General features: G+C 42.3%; 1 protein-coding gene across 10 annotated transcripts in view; it reads right to left on the reverse strand.

Annotated features, from left to right (window-relative positions):
* Positions 1-12,216: 12,216 nt before the first annotated feature.
* Cacna1e (calcium voltage-gated channel subunit alpha1 E) overlaps positions 12,217-21,000 on the reverse strand; it is a 367,641-nt gene continuing 358,857 nt past the window's right edge. For all 10 annotated transcript variants that reach the window (XM_048809891.1, XM_048809893.1, XM_015491735.2 and 7 more), the window contains one exon: positions 12,217-20,092. In XM_048809891.1, coding sequence (XP_048665848.1) covers positions 19,550-20,092 — 543 coding nt within the window. In that variant the 3' untranslated portion in view covers positions 12,217-19,549. The remainder of the gene's footprint in view (positions 20,093-21,000) is intronic.

A 21,000-nucleotide genomic window follows, 5' to 3' on the forward strand; every position in this document is an offset into this window, starting at 1 on the left:
ACATTTTAAAGATTCCAGAATAAACCCTCATGTAATCAATTGATTTTTAACAGAAATCCAATATAATTAAAGAATGGCTAGTCTTTTGTTTTTGCTTTAATGGTGTTGGATCAACTGGATATCTATATGGGGGAAAATGAACCACAACCCTTAGCTCAATGCTGTTAAGAAAAATTAGCATGAGATGTTTATCCTATAAGAAAACATAGAAGAAAATTTTCACTCGAGGTCAGCAAGTTTTTATCTAGTCTTCTTAGGTAGGCAGAGTGATGGCCATCTCAAGATGTTTGCAAGCATCCTTTAAAAATGGAAGAGGGGAACAAAAAAGAGAACCTGAGAGATAGCATGAGACAGACTAGACATGATGCTGTGGCTTTGAAGAAAGAAGCAGGGAGCACAAGCCAAGGAGTGTCTGGGAGGGATCTCCAGGAGCTGGAAAAAACAAGGATATACATTCTCCCCTAAAGCCTCCCAAGAGAAATACTCCTGCTCGAATGGTGACCCTCATCCAGTGAGGTCAGTGTGTAATTTCTGATCTACAGAAGTATAAGATAATAAAATTGCATTGCTTTGCCACTGAATTTTTGGTGATTTGCTACAGCAGCCACCGAAAACTAAAACACTCCTACTGAGGGCAAAATATCAGGTAAATTCTTAAACCACATGCCTGTATTCTGCACTGCAGGACTCCTAACCCCAGGTTAGCATCGTTAATTGATACATGGTAGACATCTCACATAGAAGCGACCCAAGTATGATCTGGCTAGTTGTTGATTAGCCTGACATGGATGTTGATTAAATAGGTTAATCAGACTTTTTTTCTTTGACTCTCTCATATCTTAGAGGTTCAGAGTTTCAGAGAAAGAAAAGTGGGAAAAAACAGTGGGAATTAGCTGTGGGAGAGTAGCTAAGCCATGCTAATGCTAATGATGGCGTAGGCAGAGGGTACAGAGGTTGCCATGAAGGAATGCACACATCTGAGCAGTTACTAGTCTATCCAGTCAAGTTACCAGAATTCTGTGGTATCATGATCCTCTTCTAGTCTCAGAGATACCTGGGAAATGATCACAATAGTGGTTATGCTTACATTCAGTGTAGCCTTATGGAATTGCTTCTGGCACTTAAGTCTAACCCAAATGAATATAGCTTTTCTTTGCAAGCATTAGAGCTTAAGTAATGCTAGAACCCAGACTGTCGATGGCTCTGAATGGTCAGTGCCTCCCAGGGATTCTTTAGCCTCTTCCTGCTTTATTTTTTATTTCAATTCAATGAATGAACGAAGCAGCTCTAAACGGAGACCACAAAACAGAAGAATTCTAACAAGATATAGGTTCATATATTCTTCACTTCAGAGTCCAAAGGTAGATAGGTCCAACAGTTGGACTCTTTCAGATCATCCAGGAACCTAGGTCCCTCCTGTCTTTCGACTTCCCACCTTTTGGGGTGTTTACTGTCTCCACAGGTTCCAGTCTCCTCACCAGCACTCTGCCTCCTTCCCCACCACAGAAAGAGGGAAACAGAACCGGTAGATTGTAAACATTTCCTCTAGGAAGTTGTATGTGTGCTTACATTCCATTTTTGACAATTTAGTGGTCACACCTGGCTGTAGGTTGTCTTAGAAATGCTGTTTTGGTAGTCATGTGACCTTCTAAACAGTCACGAGGTCAAAATCTGTTCTTGGGAGGAAACAAATACTAGAAAATAATGATCAGTTTCTTCCCTAGTTTCTAAGTTTCATCTGATAACACTCCTGCAGTATTCTAGGTTCCTGTTGTGATAGCAATAAAAACGTGAAAATATTAACACAGTTTCTGCCCCTCATGTAACCTACATTCCACTGGACAAAGTATAATTTGGTGTTATTATATGATATTACTATAATTGGGAAAGTACATGGTGCCATGGGAGTATATAGAAGAGGTGTTCCACCCATGCATACACCATGGGGAAAGATTTACCTCTTCACTTCCTCCTGAAGGTTGAGTAGGGTTTTTGACAAAAGACAATCAGGAATGATTCTTGACATAAAGAAAAGTACATGTGTAAATCCTCAGGTAAAAATATAATTCAATAAAGAAAATGAAGGCCCGTGACTCTTCTATCACTCTAACATATTCTAAGTGAACCACTCATTTTTTAAAAAAACATTTTTAATGCCTATTACATAGCAGGTCGTATCTTGGGTAATGGCAAACTGAAATGAGTCAGAAGAACTTGTTTTAAGTCAATAACTGCCATTCTGTGGCTGTCTAGAATTGGGTGAATAAGTTGTTTCTCTGGCTTTTGGTTTTCTTTTCATTCATTTAAAGACTATACTATCTCTCATTTTTTTCTCCCATATAAAATATCAATAGTGAATAATTTCACAGGTATTTGGTTCTAACCACAGACTTTCAATGTATACTGAACTGCTAGCAGATTATATGCACAAATGCAAAATCTCACAACCCCCATACACATGAATATTACCCTGGAAGATGGTTAGAATACATAGTTTTATATGTAGTGATAAGCTTATCAAACACTAATAGAGAACTGAGTTCTGTTCTAAACATTTGCATCTTAATCTGTTTAGTCTTCATAAGAATAATATAGAGTAGGAACAATTATTGTCTCAATTTTACAAATGGTCAACAAGTAATGGAGGCAGATTTTGAATCCAACCAATTTGGCCCCAGAGTTCTTCCCCTTAGTTTTTATTCAAAACCATGAGATATATAGCATGCTGATATTGTACAACAGGGTTGTTTAGTCTCCAACAAGTAAATTGTGCTCTATTTTCTTCATTCTTTCTTATTGAGTTATCACAATGTCTAGAATCCCTCTGAATAATCTTGTATCACTGCGCATTTAAATGTCTTATAAATGAGCAACAATAATTAGGAAATATATTAAATAATGTTTACAACTTGATTATATTTTTAGGGTAATGAAAATATCCTAAAATTGTGATAGTTGTACAACTCTGCAAATATAACAAAAACTGCTAAATTATTAGTGGATACACTATGTGACATATTAATTGTATTCCATTGTCATTGAATCAGATAAAACATGAAATATAATTAATGCATAAACAATGTTTTATTGAAAAATATTATGTCTTCAAATTACATATAATCCAGTCTGTAAGAAATATGGTTCAGGAAGTTGGTTATCAGTTAATTCAAGCTGCCATAACAAATTGCCATAGACTGGGTAGCTTAAATAATAAATATTTATTTCTCCTAGTTCTAGAGACGAGAAGCTCCAAATCAAGGCAATGGCAGATCCAGTGTCTGGCGAGGGCTTGCTTCCTAGTTTGTAGTGGCTATCTGCTCATTGTGTTCGCAGGTGGTGGGAAGAGAGATGGCTCTCCATGGCCTCCCCTGTAAAGATATTGCTATGGTTTGAAGGTGTGCCCTCCAAAATATTTGTTGAAATGTAATCCCCAATGCAATGGCATTGGGAGGTATGGCCTTTGGGAGGTAATTGTCGTGAGGGCTACACCCTAATAGATGAGATTAGCTCTTTTATAAAAGGCCTTGAGGTTGAAGGAAACACATTCTTGCCCTTCTGCCTTCTTCCATCTGAAAACACAGAAACAAGGCACCATCCTGGAAGCAGAAGACTGGACTCACCAGACACCAGTGCCAGTGCTTTGCTATTGGACTATCCAGTCTCCACAACTGTAAGAATTAAATTTCCATTCTTTATAAACCACCTGGCTAAAGTATTTTGTTATAGTAGCACATATTAAAACAGGCACTAATCCCATTCAAGAGGGCTCTACCTTCAAGATCTAATTACATCTCATTGACTTCACCTCCAAATGCTATCACACTGAAGTTAGGAATTAAAAATGTAAATTTGGGGTGAGGTGAGGACCCAAACATTCAGTCCATCACATCAGTCATATCAACATTTTGAATGGATTAGTTCTGTTTCTTAATTCAGCTTCGATTTGTTGTCACCACTAAAATCAATCCCTAGTTCTCATCAGAAAGATGGAGGACACAGATTCTTTCCCCTCTGTTCCCTGGTTGGGGCCTTTTTCTCAGACTCTTCTTAGTTTTGGAAATCCTTACGCAATCAAGTGAGATGTGAGTCTCCTCCCTTCACCTTCCTCACCCAGTTCTAATATGAGATGCTGAATCAGAGGGAAGAGGATGGGGATGAGACAGCAGTGTTCTAGATCACAACAGAATTGTGAGGAGTTTGGGAAGGGGGCTCTTTTCCTGCATAGATTAGGAATGTATTACCAAGGTAAGTCTTGATAACTATCTTCAAATATTTGTAGAACTGTCTTCTGAAAGAGGAATTAGATTTACATAGTTCCATAGGAAAAATGTTAGATGAAAACTATGTGAAATGATATTTCTGATGACTAGCAATATGCCTTTGGGTATGAAAGCAAAATGTAAAATAGGAGATACACAGAGATTGACTGAGACACAGAGAAAATAAAGCAGACTGAAATGGGGCTCATCCCAGGTTTCCACAATTTTAGCCAAAGCTAGTTTAGAATATTACTTTCAAAAACTGCTTCTTTGCCCTAAAATTTAAACACTGGTTTAACATGGAATGGACAAACCAGAGTTGAGGTGTGCTGACATGAAATGCTGGGTCTAATTCTTCAAAGTACAAATTTTTGAATTTTTGTATGCCTAATCTCAAATATCTTTAAAATTAGCATTCTTTGCCCTGGTGGCATCAGTATGAGGTATCAGAACCCTGTATGCAAGAGCAAAGTGGCTGAGCATAGCTTGATATATCTAGGAACTGCTCAAAAAGGCGGACAAGATATTGTGGCTTTCTGTTCCTTTGAAGCTGATGTCAGCTACTCACAGGAAAGAAATGCCAAACCCTATAAATATGGCTACTTCCACTGAGTCCATTTTCCTTTTTGTAAAATATTTCCTAGAATAGATGATATTTCCTAAAAGAATAACATGAACATATTTTTGCAAAAAGAAGGGACCATCTAAACTCCAAATGCTATAAATAGAAGTGTACTTGGACTAGGAGGAGAGTGTGTACTTGAGGTTTTATTTTACAGCGGACTGCAACTGGCATGTGGTGTGGCCTCTGGCAACATATACTTTTTATTTTGGTACTGGGGATTGAACACAGGGGTGTTTAACCACTGACTCACATCCCTAGCCCTCTTTTTATATTTTATTTAGAGACAGGGTCTTACTGAGTTGCTTAGGGCCTTGCTAAGTTGCTGAGGCTGGCTTTGAACTCACTGCCTCAGGCTCCCACTGGGGTTAAGGTGTGCACCACTGTGCCTGGCTGGCAACATGTATTTCTTATCAATAAGAAAGGTCTGTGATTAAAATCCCTGTTTCTTAATCATAGGTCCTTAGGCGTCTTAGAATCACCCAGAAAACTTAGGAAACTGCCTATAGTGCTCATAAAATTTGCAATTCCACCGAAAATCTGTTGAATCAAATTTTTGGAAGGAAAGCTTAGGAATCTACATTTTCAATAAGCAGCACAGGTTAAGTTTGAGAACAACTGGGTTAGGTAGCACCTAATATCCCTTTATCCTGAACATTTTGTCCTTTGCTGGTTTCTCACCCACTGTGCAAAACGTGGAGCATTTTTCAGGTAAAGGTTTGACCCTAAATCTTACCTTTATGAAGAAGTTTAAGAGACCACTGCTTGCTTAGCACTGGGCTAAGGAGATTCCTAGAATACATGACTTCCAGTTTTAAAGCCAGGACAGTCTAGGTAGACTGAAGGGAGTTGGTCACTCCCCTAGGACCCAGCTCTAGTGGATTATTCTGTTGCAGAGACCTATCTACCTTTCAATGATGCCAGAGACGCCTCTGTGCCAATTGTACTCTGTTCACAGAAGGCCAAGCAGTCTTTGTGTTTCAGCATAAGGGTGAGCTGAGACCACTGCTGCCTGCTCTGCCATTTGCAGGTGTCAGTGTGCCTTGGAGTCTTCAGTCTCCGGGGAGGTGTCAGGCTTTCCATCAGCTGTTCCCACCATCTGTTCCGTGTGCAAACCAGCACCCACAAGTGAGCTCTGCTCATCTATGCAAACCCCCGCTGGGGGTCCAAACCCCACCTACTTCTAGTGAGGCATTTAACAAAGGCTGACCTAATTCAAGCAAAAATAGGTCTTGATTGGTGTGTGACTAACCTGCTTATTTTTCTAATTCAAAAAGAGCCTTTCTTCCAGAGTCAGCAAGTAGACTGTGATGCTTGGTAATGGTGAAGTCCCATTTATTATTATTCTTGTTCTTCTCCCTCCTCCTCCTCTCACACCTCCTTTCACTCTCCATTTCTCAAAATCATATGTTGGTGACCAATTTATGGTATCTGAAAACCTCTATTAGCCACTCCATTTGGCTGAGCAGCTGCCATTTAGAACTCTAGTTCTTGTCCAAGTTAAAGACACCACCTTTTAGAAAAATGAATCTCTGGTCTAATTTCTTTGGATCATTGGCTCATTCATGAGAAATATTACAAAGAAGCCAGATATGCAAGTGACAGAGTTGTCTATGCCACAAAGGGGATGGGAAGGTCTGAGCAGTTCCAACCTTAGACCCACTGAACACAGCTCAGTCTGCAAAGGCCACGCCATGAGCTGCCTCTTTGGGAACCAAATGGTCATCCAGGGCCTGGGACCCCTTGTTAGCTCACCTGCTTTACCCTTTGTATCTTCCAAGAGAGCATTACCAATGCCCCCACAAAACACTCATGCCCATATGAGATGGCTTATTTTGAATTCGTTCTAAATAGCAGAAAAATATTTAAAATTTCACTGAAACTGTTCACATTTACTACAATCTGTCTATGAAGACTCTTCTATTTTTACTACATATCCCATAATTAATAAGTATAAAAATGATTGGGAAAGGATAGCTCCCAAATACCTCAAAAATAATAAAAGTGGTCCAATAGGTCAAGGGCAGAAATAAAGCAGGGAAATTAAGAGTCCCAGACAAAAGTACTCCAAAGTGGGACTTAGGAAGTAGTGGTTAACTACATTTATCTCTGCAGCTAGTGCACTTCTCCTGACACAGATGTTTGAGATATATTTCATATTATGCTTAAAATGTGTTCCTGGAATTGTTTAGGGATCAATTTATTTTAAACACAATCCTATTTTTAAATGCATGAAGGGACCACTATTGTGCTTTAATGAAGCAAATAACTCTTTAATGATGTAAGTCAAGTTTCTGTAATTTATCTTGACCACTGGTTATGAATCTATCAGAGGGTTTTCTTATTAGAATATGAGACTCTGGTCTGATTTCTTTAGCTTACTCTATGAGAAATATTCCAAAACTGAATATGTGAGTGACAGGGTTCTATATGTCATGAAAGGAAATGTGAAGTTACCATACAATGGGTCCCTTGATTCTCTCAGCAGCAGAGAATGGGCAGGAAGGATAAAAGCTTGTATGCTTAACAACTTCATAGGTTCTGGTCAAGACTCTGCCTACCAGTGGCTACAAACAGATGGAGCTTCCATTGCTCAAATAATCCTAATCCCAGAACTTATAAATATCATTTTAAATGTCAAAAGAGACTGTGAATGTGGTTAAAGATTTAGAAGTGAAGAAATTGTCCTAAATGATGAGTGGATTATAGATGCAGTCACAACATCCTATATATAGGGATGAAGGGAGAATCTGATGCTAGATGATGCACTTTGAAGATAGAGGAAGTGCCCACAAGTCAAGGGATGCAGGCAGCTACTAAAAGCTGGAAAAGGCAAGAAAACAAATTCTCCCTCAGAGAATCCACAACTATGAACTGCTAATACCTTGACTTTGGCCTAGCAAAGTTGATTTTTGACCTCTGACCTCCAGATATATAAGACAATAAGTTGGTGGTATTTTAAGCCACTATTTATTTTGTTACAGCAGCAATAGGAAATTAATACAATGTCTCAGGGAACTCCCTTGTTGGAAATCACTGATTCATTTGTTGGTGTGTCACTCCAAGCAATCATCAAATCCTATCCATTTCTTCCCTAAATGGCTTTCTTGATTCTGTCCACTTCTTTGTATCCCCATTGTCACATCACCAGTCACCTCTTTCCTGCTCTCCAGGTTTCTCCCTTTTCAAATTTATTTCTTTTCTTTCAGCCCAATGCTTTTGTTTTCTTTGAAAATAAGACTCTGTAATCCCTTTGCTTCAAACCATCTCTGTGGCTGCTTCTTGCCCCCAGGATAACATCTGAGGGTTAACAGAGCAGGGTCAAAGGGCTCCTTCTCTTGGCTCTCAGAGGCCCATGGGAACAGCCTATGGGGTTCTGCAACACTGAACTCAGAGGCTGACTTGGCTGAGAAGGAGGTGAGGCTGAGGATGATAATGAGCACTGTGCTCCAGGCTGAGGCTGAGTCTGTGCCCTGCACAAGACCTGGCACCACAGAGGGCTTGGTGTGACTTCAAGACTGATGCAGTATACCAGCTGAGATGTTCCATGGCACTTCTCCAAGTGAACCTACACCAAGAACCGCTTCAGTGTATGTCCGTGAGCTGACCCTGGAAGAGACGGGTCCCCAGAGGATCACTCACACTATCATGGTTGGCTGTGTGCCATCTTTTGAAGAATTGAGTGGCAGGAAGCTTGCATCTGTGTCTTGAAGAAGAGTGTCATTTCCCTTGCTATTACAGCTTTCTTCTTTACCCTCTGGGTAAGCAAAGCAGATTTAGTTTACACATAAGATGTATGTATCTGGTCTTCTCATGATTTAGTCCTTGTCATTGCCATTTGCCAATACAGTGATGGTGTGGAGGCTGAACTCTGAACGTGGTTATAAACCTTCCCTTAACTCTTCAATCTCATCCTTTAACATGCATTCTCAAAGCTCTACCTTTGAACTAGAGCAAGCATCTTCCTCCAACACCCTTCTTGGTGCCCTCTTTCCCATTCTGGGTTATCCCAGGGAGCTTCCCCTGTACCCTGAAAGTTCCTCATCTTTAATGAGGATTACACTATGGTACTGTTTTTTTTTTTTTTTCTTTAGCTTCTATTAAGACATGGACAACAAGAGGATACTGCTTTATCTGGCTTATTCATTATTGAGACTCTAGTGCTTGGCATCATAGTAAGTGATTAATAAATGCTATTTAATGAATGAGTGGAAGTGGGTGGATGTAATCATCATAATAGCAGACCTGTTTCTGAATGCCTACTATATGGGCATCATGCTAGGTATTCTGTATGTGTGACCTTTAACCCTGAATACCACCATGCAAAGTTGGTCTTGCTATCCTAATTATACAGTTAAGAAAATAAGGAATTAGAGGCTAAGAAACATGGCTGGGGTCGCTATGAAATGGATAGCTGTTGTTTGTACCCACGACTACTTAATGCGGCATATTGACTAGCTGCATTTTTTATGAGGTGCCTAAACCTAGCCATCTGTACTGTACTCCCATCCATGACAAGACACCTGATCTATGGGCAGAGGAGAGTGGTGTTTCCAATATGCCCCAAAGTTAGCCAGGATTCTGTCCTCTATTTTCAAGTCTGAATAGTTCCATCTGACAGTCACAGCTCTGAGTTTTCTTTGATGCAAGTAACTCTATTTTTTGCTTGGTGTTTCCCACATATCTCCCTGCACTGTTACAGGGGTTATAAACAGGATCTCCGGTGGGGCCGGGAGATAGACATACTCTGAGGTTTTAGTTTCACCATTTTCAAGGGAGAAAGGTCCCTAGCTTCCATGAGATTCAAAGTCTTCTACATGTCAGCAAAAGGTCGTTCTCAGGTTTGTTTGTTTTTGGTGTCATGCTAGGGTTGCTGAGGTTGCCTCAAGAGGAGACCTCCTTGATCTCTGGAAAATTTAATTTTTCTAATCTCAATTCCTTCACATGGGAAATAAATTGGGCCAGAATTGATCACTAGGCTTCTTCCTGTTTGAACATCTGGGTCCTGTGGTTCCTATGTGTCATAGAATCATTTAGTTATTACTTCCTGTTATGCATACAAGTGGTTTTTCATGCAGAAGCAGAGGAATCAGTGTCCTGAGGCAAGGTCATGGGAACCCTCTTCCTGGATGGGCTCAGAGTGGTTGGCTTCAGCCTCACATCATTTTGTTTTGTGCTATACTGAATATTCCTCTGGCATTCTCCTGTCCAGGGTTGCCCGATTTATTTATGTCCATAGCTGATGCCTTATGAACTAATCATTCTTTACAGACCACGTAAGAATGGTCTTTAAAGAGGGTTCTTTATTCTTTTTTTAAAATGGAGTAAAAATCAGGCCATTGACCCTGAGTTTATGGTTCATTTACATGTGCCATAAATGTGCGAGTTACTTGATATTTCAAATTGCCTTGAATATTGCTGTTTGTATGTGTACAGTATTTTTAATGTTGCCATTAACTTTATTGCTACTTTTATAGTTATTATCTCCCACTAATGTTTCTCCCATTTAGTTATTAAATGAATATGGAAATTAGAAGTAAAGAATAAGCAAATTAGGGCTTGTTTCTGAGACAAGAATGGAGGCATTAGTGTAATAGAGTTATATAATTATGATTTGCTTGCTTTTTAAAGCTATTTTCTTCCATTTTTCTTAAAAACCCATCTGAGGATCAAACCGTCCTGTGTTTCATCAATAGAAGGGTCCTTCTTCTGGTTAGGATATGGCTGAAAGGTTTCAGCACCTCAGATATGGTGGGTTTGGGGAGGCACTTTGATGTGGTAATGATAATGACAATCATTATGACAGTGGTGACACCTGACATGTATTGAATGCCTAATGTGGGACAGACACTGTTTTTTCTCTTCAAATGCAACAGCTTGTTCATTCCACACAACACTTTGGGGTGGTTTCTATTGTTCCCATTTTAAAAATTCAGGAAGTGGATTAAGTGGCCTTCTCCAGGGCACACAGCAAATGCATGGTGGTGCCTGGGTTTGTACTCGGTGGATCTGACCCAGGGCCTGCACTCACAGCCTGTCCTCTTATGTTTTAGGTATTCTTCAGTCTTGTGCATCTTTGCCTAGTTCCAATATTTTTTGTGTTTAAAATGTTTAAGAAATTGACATCTTGGTCTTCAGTTGGGGAAAATTTCCCAGCTCACTAGCAAAAGAATGTGGCATACAAGTAAAGGCAAGTTTATAATATCCCAGAGGCAATATATGAGGTTTAGGGACATACTGTGTAAAGGTAACTAACAAATATTCAGATTATATTACAGAATCTTGATAGAAAGTCACAATAATGTATATGCGTTTCCTAGTGTCATTAGCCTATGGAAGGATGTGGGCCTGAGTTTTAGTTTAGAAGGAAATCAGAAAAAAAGAAAAATCACCAATTCAGACCTCTTTGCCCAAGAAACCAATTTGTTTTATAAAAGTATGAAGCTCTAGGCTGTCAAATTCTATCTTCTAATACAGGGGGTGATAAAAAGCCATGGGAAAGAAATAAATGACTGGAGAATGACACAAAATCTAAAACTTAGAGATCCAATCTGGCATCCAAGGACCTTGATCTCCCTGAAAGATGGCTATACATTTTTAATGGTTTTGGCCATGAGAAAAATCTTACCTAAAAAATTGTATATATTAGAACTTGAGAAGCTATCTTTGACCAAATTACAGGAACTTCTCCTAGAATGCCAGTTTCTATGTAACAAAAAAGAATTACTCAGGTTAAAACAATAAACTCAACAGTAGAAGAAAATGTTTCCTCCAGAAAAATGAAGCAAACAGTTATTCTCAGCATGGAGAATCCAGTGGGGCCCATGTCCCAGGGCTTGTGCCTTTCCCATCATTCAGAAAGCTAGTGCAGTCAGGAGTGATATAAGCCAAGGAAAGAATGACAGTGTCTCCTGAGAGTCATCTTCTTCCTGAACTTGGCAGCTAAGCTGGTGTCTTGTAATCCCCTCCCCCCTCCCAGAGGAAGCTGGCTATAGTGTTTCTTTCTAGTCACAAAGCCCTGTGGTTCCATAAAATCCTCTACTTTGTTAAATTCCTCACCTGGGGAGAATATTGTCCTGATCAAAATATGTTCAACATTTTGGGCAAACCAGTTTATGTGGAGTACTGCTCCCTCTCCCCAAACTTTTCAGGACCAGGACATCCTTGGAATGCTGAGAACATCTGTAATTCCTCATAACTACCTGAGCCCAGCAGACCTCATCCTACAGGAACTGAGAGCCTGTGTCCCACTTACCCCGAGTCCTGGCCAGGCTTCATTCCCATGATCTCTTCTTTTAGTAGAAGCAAAGCCACAAGTCAAGTGAATCAGGCTGATTGATTCTTTACAACAAGATTTTATTTATTTTCTTTGACCCCCCCCAAAACATTAAAGTTGTTCATCTTTCTTTTATTTTTTTAATGGTTTTCCTTTTGGATCCAAACGAGCATTTATATTTCAGGATCTCCACCTGATCAACATGCAGTGCTGAACTCTGGCTTTAGGCGAGATGCACCAATACTCGGGGTGGGCCAGCATTAGCTGCCATTCAGTCACCGTTACTGCAGGAGTGTCAGGCTGGCACACCTCAGTGGATGCTGCCCGCAAGGAGTGTCTTAGGGGGCTTAACTCGCGTGTGTCTTATAATGAAGGTGGCAGCGTTTTTACAGCCTGAATAAAAGCACCCAATTTCCCTCTTGATCCCATCTTACATGTTCATCCTTTAAGAGCAAATCAAGGAGGGAATGGCCTGGCCTCAGGTCACAAAGGACAGAGGGTGGGGACTGGACACCCTGTAGTCCACCCACTTGCAGTGTTATCCTTTGAGGTTAGTACCGGTGCACCTTGCAGTTTGAAATCTCTTCCTAATCAGACTCATCCCTGTCCTATTGACCAGCTCTTCTCCCCTCCCGTGGTGCTTGTATCTGAAGAAGTTTAATGTAATCTCTCCATTATTGGTGCTACTATACTGAAGAGTTGCTGAAGTCCTAGATTGTCTTTGGGCTGCTTTAAAGCAAGAGACTCTTTTCTCTTCATCTTTCAGGTCAGGAAAAGATTTTCAGGAATCTACTAATCCTCTGAAGTTCAAGTTTGCTACCATACATGAATTTAACAGAAAGGACTCTCTGAATCCAGTATTGTGCTGATGAGTTTACCCACAATCTAAGTGAAAGGGAGGATCCCTTTCAAGGCCATACATCTCTAAGCCTATTCTCTTCTGGGACTTGCTAGTGTCTTCTGCCTCATCTTGTCTTTGTTCTATAGATTGTCTTCCTATTCTCTACCCAGTTATCCCAGCCATGAAATGCCAACCAGTCTTGGTGCATTAACTGTTTCTCCTTCGTTTGTTATTCTGAGTGTGTTCCAAATCTTGGACTCACTTTGAGTGGACTTGGACTGCTCTCCAATGTCACTAAGGGGGAAGTTCCTCTGTAATTGCAGCACTTAGGGTGGCTTTGTATAAATTTTGGCTTGTTCACAAAACACCAGGATAGAAAAACACTGACTAAAGTTCAGCCTGCAGGCTAAGTATATATCCCCAATGGTAGCCATTAAAATTCAATACCTATGTTTTTACTAAATCCACTGGATCTGCTTAATGTTATACAACTCTGTATCAAATGTAACTAAGACCAGAACTACTTTAATTGGCAGTTAGATTACATTGTTTAGCCCTCATTTCATATTACCTTTATTTTTAAAAATTGATTAATGGCACTTTGAAATTTTGGAGTATGTTTTTGTTTTGCTCACCCCTTACAAAAGGGGTGAGCAAAGTCTATTTCTAATAAACTTGCTTTAAGTGGTGGTTCTTGTGCAGTATAGGCCATTGCCATGAGAGAACAAAATAATGGAAAGAAAAGAATTGAGTCATCAAATAAGGTCAAATTCAGACACGGCAGATATGACCGATTTGGGGGCCATCCTCTGAGCAAACCAAAAGAGGAAACATGGCACTAACTGGCACAAGTTCAAGGATCTGTTTCCAGAATACACAGGAAGCCATTCTTATCTCTGAAACTTGCAGAACAAAAAAAGGAAAGATTCATTCAGATTTCCAGTACCAGGTTGGAGATGTCTGGATGAGGTCACTCAATGTTGGTTTTGCCTCAGTGTCCACAAAGAGAAGACCATACAGGGAAGCTTGCAGAGGGAAAATTCAATTTCCTTCCTGGATTAAAGGAAAAGCTGAACTTTTTTCTTAGAAGCTTGTGGGGGGCCAGGTAAGAATAATAGATTCAGGTTAAAAACAAGATGCTTATAGTGACACCAAGAATTTCTGAGGTCCTTGGGGAAATAATGAGTAAAGGTTTTTTTGACTTGTGGAGACTAAGTGCTTTACATTGTATATTATTAACTTAGTAACACTTGGCTAGTTCGTGGGTGTGTCAAGTGTTTATATTTCAATTTTCCTAACAAGGGAAAGAGAACACATATAACACTCTAGCTGAAGGCACAAATTAGTATAGAAGGCTGTAGTATAATTTATTATTTTGCCTATAATTTTCATTTATCAGATTACTACAGTTTAAAAAATTATCAAGACATAAACTTTTTTTTTATTTTTTTTTTGGTTAAAGATGTCTGAAAAAAACTCCACTTTATTTCCTTGGCTTTTACTGATTTTTGGAGAGGGGAAGATTTTCACTTATATTTTAAGTCCCTAGAAAGAGAAATCAGAGGTCAACTTACTGAGACAAAAGGAGAAGGAAGACAAGAAGGAGACCAGAGGAAAAGACAGAGCTGGTACTATAACCTCAGATTAGGCTCAACTGTGATAGCATTAATTTGGCAGAGATTCATAACACTGTAGAGTACAAATTTCTTTCTTTGCTATTCTAGGGCAGGTCTGTTACAAAAACAAAAACAACAACAACAAAAAAAAACAGGCAACCAAAAAACCCTAAACAGATACAAATGAACATAAATCTCCACACCTCTCTACCTCATCTGCTTAACTCTTTCATACTTCCAGAAATAAGAATTCAAACCTCGAGAATGTATTTACATAGTAGCATGGCTTATTGTAAAGTCTCTTTTTGCATTTAGCAGGTCAAGATACTAACCTTCCTACTTATAGCATGGTAGGAAGGGATGAATAGAAGGAAGAATACAAAAATAGAAGGACATTGGGGTACCTCAGCAGCCATCCCATTACACTTTGCTGGGAGCCCCATAAGTACTTCTCAACTAACTGGCTTGAATTTTATCCAGACTATATTTTTCAAGGCCCTTTGGAAAGGTCAGGACAATCTGTAAGTCTTTCTTCTTTTTGGCTTGGTATGACTTTTTAGGGATGCATAAACCCTAGAAAGTCAAAATACAAAAGAGGATTCAAGTAAAGGAAAAGATGGCCACCATAAACCAAAGGTAGTTCTTTCTGTTCCTAGTCCTTTGTCCTCCCCTGAAGTACATCCATGTACTCTGGGTGAGTTGCAGCATATGGTGATTGACCACCCTAGTAGTCTTTGGCCAGCAGAGAAGTCATTGATGGCTGCTCTACTTGGGGTAGTACTGGGTAAGATGTATGGGGTGATTCAGGGAAAACAAAAGCTCCTGGTACAGGCAGTGATTATTAATATAGCATCTCCTTTGATCACCTCATGGCAAAAGTAAGGTCATAACCCCTCAGTTAATTTTGTTTACATTTTGTTCATTTATCCATCTCATCATGGATATATGTAAAGATAAGATATCCAAACCTGGTTTCTCAAAGGCTGTCGTCTGGAGTTAACCTGTCATGCTCTGGCCACTAGTGAAGGGCCCACCTCTTCTTCCTTTCCCTGGACCATGCTCAGTCCTCTAGAATCCAGCCTGTCCTATAGCTAGATGAGGCATCTGCTGGGAATAGTCCTCACCAGGATTCTTGGTATGTGCCAGCCTTGGGCCTTTGAAGGATCAAAACAAGACTGGTAAGATACCAATCAACAACAAAGCAGTGAAAGTTCTTTAACTTTCAAGTCTCTCATTAGGCAGAGATTTTTGTGAGACTGTCTGCTTCCCTTCTGTTATGTTTACCCTTTACACATAGCCTCACAGTATTTCAATATTATAACAGCTCAGAAATGAATCTCTCAAATCACCCCTAGCTCCATCCACTAAAGGACTACTCTGTCCAAAACCAAAATATCCATAGCAGGCTTTAGAAATAGGATGTAATGAAATGTTAAGAACTTCCTACTTAATTTTTTTTTTTTTTTTGTAAATGCGGTCCTGCTATGCCAAGAGCCTTCTCTGCAGTGAGCTTTCATCGAGAACATTTCATGCACACCTTACAGCCTACCTCTGATGGCCCCATGAAGATCACCTAGTAAGTCCCAGGACTTACTTCATTAGAAGACAACATTCTCTAATGGTAGAGGCAGTCAGGCCAGCAAACAGCTTGGCTTGGCTGGATTCAGCACAGACCCAATCCTAAGATGGCTAAGAGGCAGCGAAACCAAGGTGGGGATGGGAAATTAGAGGAGATGTGGGCTCAGTGGGGGGGTCAGGGATGTGTGTAGGGAAGGGGAAAAGTCTTCTCTTTCTGGCCACAGAGTCAAAGGAGGGCAAAATTTAGAAGGCTTGGGGGTCAGCTTCAGGAAAATGTTTTTCAGTGCCCTCAGTACACTATGGGGATGGTGAGAAGAAGAGATGCCAGGAATAGAAATAGCTTCTTCAGCTGGATGAGTGGAACAGCACCCCCAACACCCCCTGCCTGTGGGTAGTTGTCTTCATGCTCCTTTGGAGGATGCTCAGGGCACCATGCCTCCACAGGCCAGGTGATTCTTTGTCAACCCTGGCTCACAGGGCGCCTGGTTACAAGCCTTTGAGGGTTGCTGGCATGTTCCTCCTGAAGAGGGAGATGGTGGTGTGCATTCCCCACCTGACTGGTCAGAGCCTTGAGTGAAGAGAGGGATAAATACACACCTGGTTACAGCATCTCCCTACCTTGGTTTATTCTCCTCTTCCTCTCCTTGTTTTGAGGAGATGGTGAAGACTAACATTAGCAAGAGTAATTGGACATCTGGCTAAAGAATCTTCGGAAGGAACCTCCAGTGCCCAGATTCATCATGCGGCATATCACAAGATGCAGCTGTGGTGCTTAATACAAGAGAAGCATGGGCTTTTGAGTCTAAGGGGGATTCCTCTCAAGGTAAAGAAAATCTGAGATGTAGGAAGGGAAGTCCTCAATGACTACAAGGGGGAAGGGTGGCATTCCTGTTTATATTGAGGCAGGAGGAAACCAAAGATGATGATTATGAGATCATGACTTACCAGAAAATCCTCTTTCATTTTCTGGTCTTAATAGAAGGGTAAGTGCAGGCTAAGGGGGAAAAAACTGGTTTCTTGTTTAGGGGAAGTTCAATGAAAGAAGCAAGTTCATAATTTCATTAGTATTAAAAATCAAAAACAAGTGGTCAGGTGACCACACCTGTAGCACTTCATAACTTAACAGTGCTTTATTCAGGAACTCAGTGTGCAGAATTATTGTTTGCAAATTCCATTACTGACAATTACTCTGTCGGCCCACATTTCTATGACTGTTGAAATGGCATAAACTATCGCCACTTGCTAGCTAGAATGGCCACCCCATTGTAGGCTTTCCTTAAGGAAAGCTGCCATCTGGGGTGAGGAAAGCAGTTTTGTGCACACACAAGGCAGCCCGCAGTAGCACATTGGCATGGAGTGAGGCTGAGCAGAGAGAACCTTTGAAACTATACAGGGCCCAGCATCAGTGTCTCATGTCACGAGCACACCCATTAGGATCATATTCCCAGCTGTCCACAAGCACACACATGCTGAGTGGGAGAGGAAAAATGGCAAAGCTGGAAGAGGGTCTATAAGTGGGAAACCTTGGTATCTGTCTCACTGGCCCCCTGTCCTGGGACTACTTTGGTTTGGGGCTGACCATGAGTCAGGAAGCTCCATCACCACCTAGAAGATCAGGCAGGCCTAGCACAAGTGACTCTCCAGCCACTGGTTGAATTTGGCTTGTCAGTGCAACTGTGGCTGTGCCTTATTTCTATTCAACCCAGCAGTGGGAAGAAAAGAAACAACTTCACAAGAAAGGAGAAGCTCCTTCTAAGAAAAAGGACTTTTCATACCTAAGAGTCCTAGGGACTCTGTCTGGAGGGGGATGAAGTAAGTGTTTATCCACTGAGCTCCCACTACAGGGGTCCTCAAGTCTCCCTAAGGAAGGCCCTGCCTGACACCCCCTCCAGAATAGTCATTCACCTGCTGTGATGGCACTTTGGAGAGGCTTAAGGGCCTGGTGCATCTCCACCAGATGGACAGGACGTATTCCGTGGATTGCAGCAATCAAGCGTATGCTGTAGGAACACTGACAGGCCAAGCAAAGCTTCTCTCTCACTGCATCTGTGTATGGAAGGTTGGGAATGACATCGTGGCTGAAGGCTGTCTTCTGCCCAGCTTTTACTCTGGGGAAGGGTAAAGCCCAGCCCTGGTCCAGGGAACATTCAGGGCTTGGGGGGACCCCATCATCAGAGCCTACTTTGCTAGAAGCAGCAGCCAAGGTTGAAGCTGAGGTATATTTACTAATCATCATAAACATCCTGATCAACTGACACTTCTCATTTTAGTCTATCAGCTTTTCCCATCCTTAGAGAAGTCCCTAGTGGGTGTGAGGGTGGGTCTTGGGGAAGTGGCAGAAAAGACTGTCTGGCACATGGGTTCAATACTGGCCTCCAACCAGGATGTGCTGGTATGGCTGTAGCACTGTTCCCAATATGAAGTTACTCCTATGCTGGTTGGAAAACAAACTGAGTCCCTAGGTTCCCTACCTCTACCCTAGGGTTTCCCCCAACCAGCATCTAAAGAGCCACTGTGGGGGACAGCATGGGCTCCCACACTGTGGCTGAACTTGACCTAGGTTGGTGCCTGGCCATAGGTGTTGTTTAACAACATCACCCTTACCGGAGCTGCAGGCACGGTTGTGGTCCGTGAGGGACCTCTTTACCTTTTCTCACTATCACAGCACCTACACATGGATAACAGGCCTCAGGATCTAGGACTGTACCCACCAGCACCTCCGGTCCTTTCTCTGGCCCTCACCTCCATGATACGGGCTGCTGGGCTATGGCTTTTCTCACCCAGACCAGCCCATGCGGCTGCCACAGCACCCTGAGCTCTTCCGCCCTCCCTTCCTGCGTGCTTCCTTGGGCAGCCACTGCTCCTGACTCGGCTTGCGCTTCTCGGGGGGGAAGCAAGCCACAGGCTAGTGTGTGAGGTGCTGCTGCAGTTTCCCTGCTGGCAGTCGTGGGGAGGAGATTGGTCTCCTTCGGTCTCCACTGATCCCCAGTTACAGTCTGCACAGGGCAATGAGTGTAGACACAGGCCAGCCAGATCCCTGCTGGGCTTATAGAAAGGTGGGAAGGGGCCGGGAAGGCAAGCCACCCTCATGTCCCTTCTTCCATGGGCCTAACCCTCCATATTCCTGTACTTTCTTTCCCCAGCAAAGAGGCAGAACTATGGCAGCGCCCATCTTGCAAAGGGAAATAAAGCGGTTTGGTGGGTTTGACTGCTTTTCCTTTTGTCCTTTACTTCCTCTTCTAATGCACACATCTTCCTTCTCCCTCTTCCTCCCCCCCGGGGCCGCACGGGCTTCCCAATTCAGTCTTGGTTTTCTCCCTGTGAGAGAAGAGCATGCATCGGAGGGGGGAACAGCCTCTAGCATTTGTCATCTTCTTCTGTGTCACTCAGGAGGTCGCTGACAGCTCCACACATCATGCCGGGCCCAGGCCCCCCACGCCTCCGTCGCCGATAGTGCCCATTGGGCATCTGCCAGCTGTGCCGTAGGGGAGGGGCTGAGCCGATGGTGTTGGAACGGCCCAGGCTAGTAGCCACAGCTGCTTCAAAGGTGAGTGTCTCCTCCTCGCCGCAGTCTGAGGCATGGGAGTCTTCGTGCAGGGCCAGGTAGGGCTCGGAGATGTAGCGCTGTGGGGAAGAATGCTGGCCCTGCTGGGGGTGTGGAGAGTTGGAAGACTCAGCCAGGCAAACATTGCTGCTCTCCAGAGCTTGGGAGGTCAGAGGAGATCCACCCTCACTTCCATCGGCAGGGGGAGAGATGCTTCCAGTGTGTCGCAGCAGGGAGCTGTAGGAAAGCAGGGGCCGAGGCTTTGGTGGGACAGATGGAAGCTGCCGACGACTTCGTCTTGGGGTGCTGGTGTCAGAGATGGAGGGGATGGAGCTCTCACTCAGGGACCCGGTGCCCTACACAGCAAGAGAAACATGGCATGTTAGACTGATCACCACTTGAGGCCCTGCTAAGGTCCCTAACCCCTTCTCCAAAGAGCCCTTGGAGTCTAATGTTTGAGGAGGGAGTCCCCTGTACCATACCCTCAGGGACATACCACCTAGACCAGGACATCTCAACTTTCAACATGCAAACAATTCTCTGGGGATAAGTTCCAGGGGCAGCCCTGAGAAAAAGACACAACTCGGTGAAAGATGAAGGAACACTGGGAGTTGCTCTGTCGGGTAAACTTTTTGGAAAGTGGGTTCTAAGGGAATCAACTTCCTTCCCTTGCTGTCCTCAACTCCTGTAGCCACACATTAGTGGAGTCCTTCATGACATCTTTGCCTATTCCCAAGAGTACTAGAGCTGGCATATTGAGTGGATGCCAGCACAGTACTGCTCAATGTATACATGACCTAAGAACCATCTGATTGATAGTTTCAAATACTAGAATCTTCTGGGTCCTGGGAATGTGTGATGATAGCAAACTCCACAGGTGATTCTGTTCTACAGTGAAATTGGAAAAACATCATTCTAGAAGGCAAACTGCCCATTCCTCTCAAAATCTCCCTTAGTTCCTTCTAGCTGACTGCATCTGGGCTCAAAGAGCATTGAGGAGAACTATGGCTGGGGGTGAGGGTTGATACTGGGTCAGAAAGTTTTCATACAGCTGCTGTTTATTAGGTATAGATCAGGGTTTCAGTGAAAAGCCAGAGGAGATGTGGTTCCCCGCTTAGGATGGCTGGACATCCTCTGACTTAAGGACTACCCTTTGTTCCCAAACACCTGGATTCTGAGGACAGGACCTCTGGCCACTACCATCTTTCTTAGGGGAGAAATCTGGTTTTCTGTGAATTCACATCTCTGAGCATAGAAGCAGAAA

Source organism: Marmota marmota, unplaced genomic scaffold (genome assembly GCF_001458135.2).
Source record: "Marmota marmota marmota unplaced genomic scaffold, marMar, whole genome shotgun sequence".
Taxonomy (NCBI): domain Eukaryota; kingdom Metazoa; phylum Chordata; class Mammalia; order Rodentia; family Sciuridae; genus Marmota; species Marmota marmota.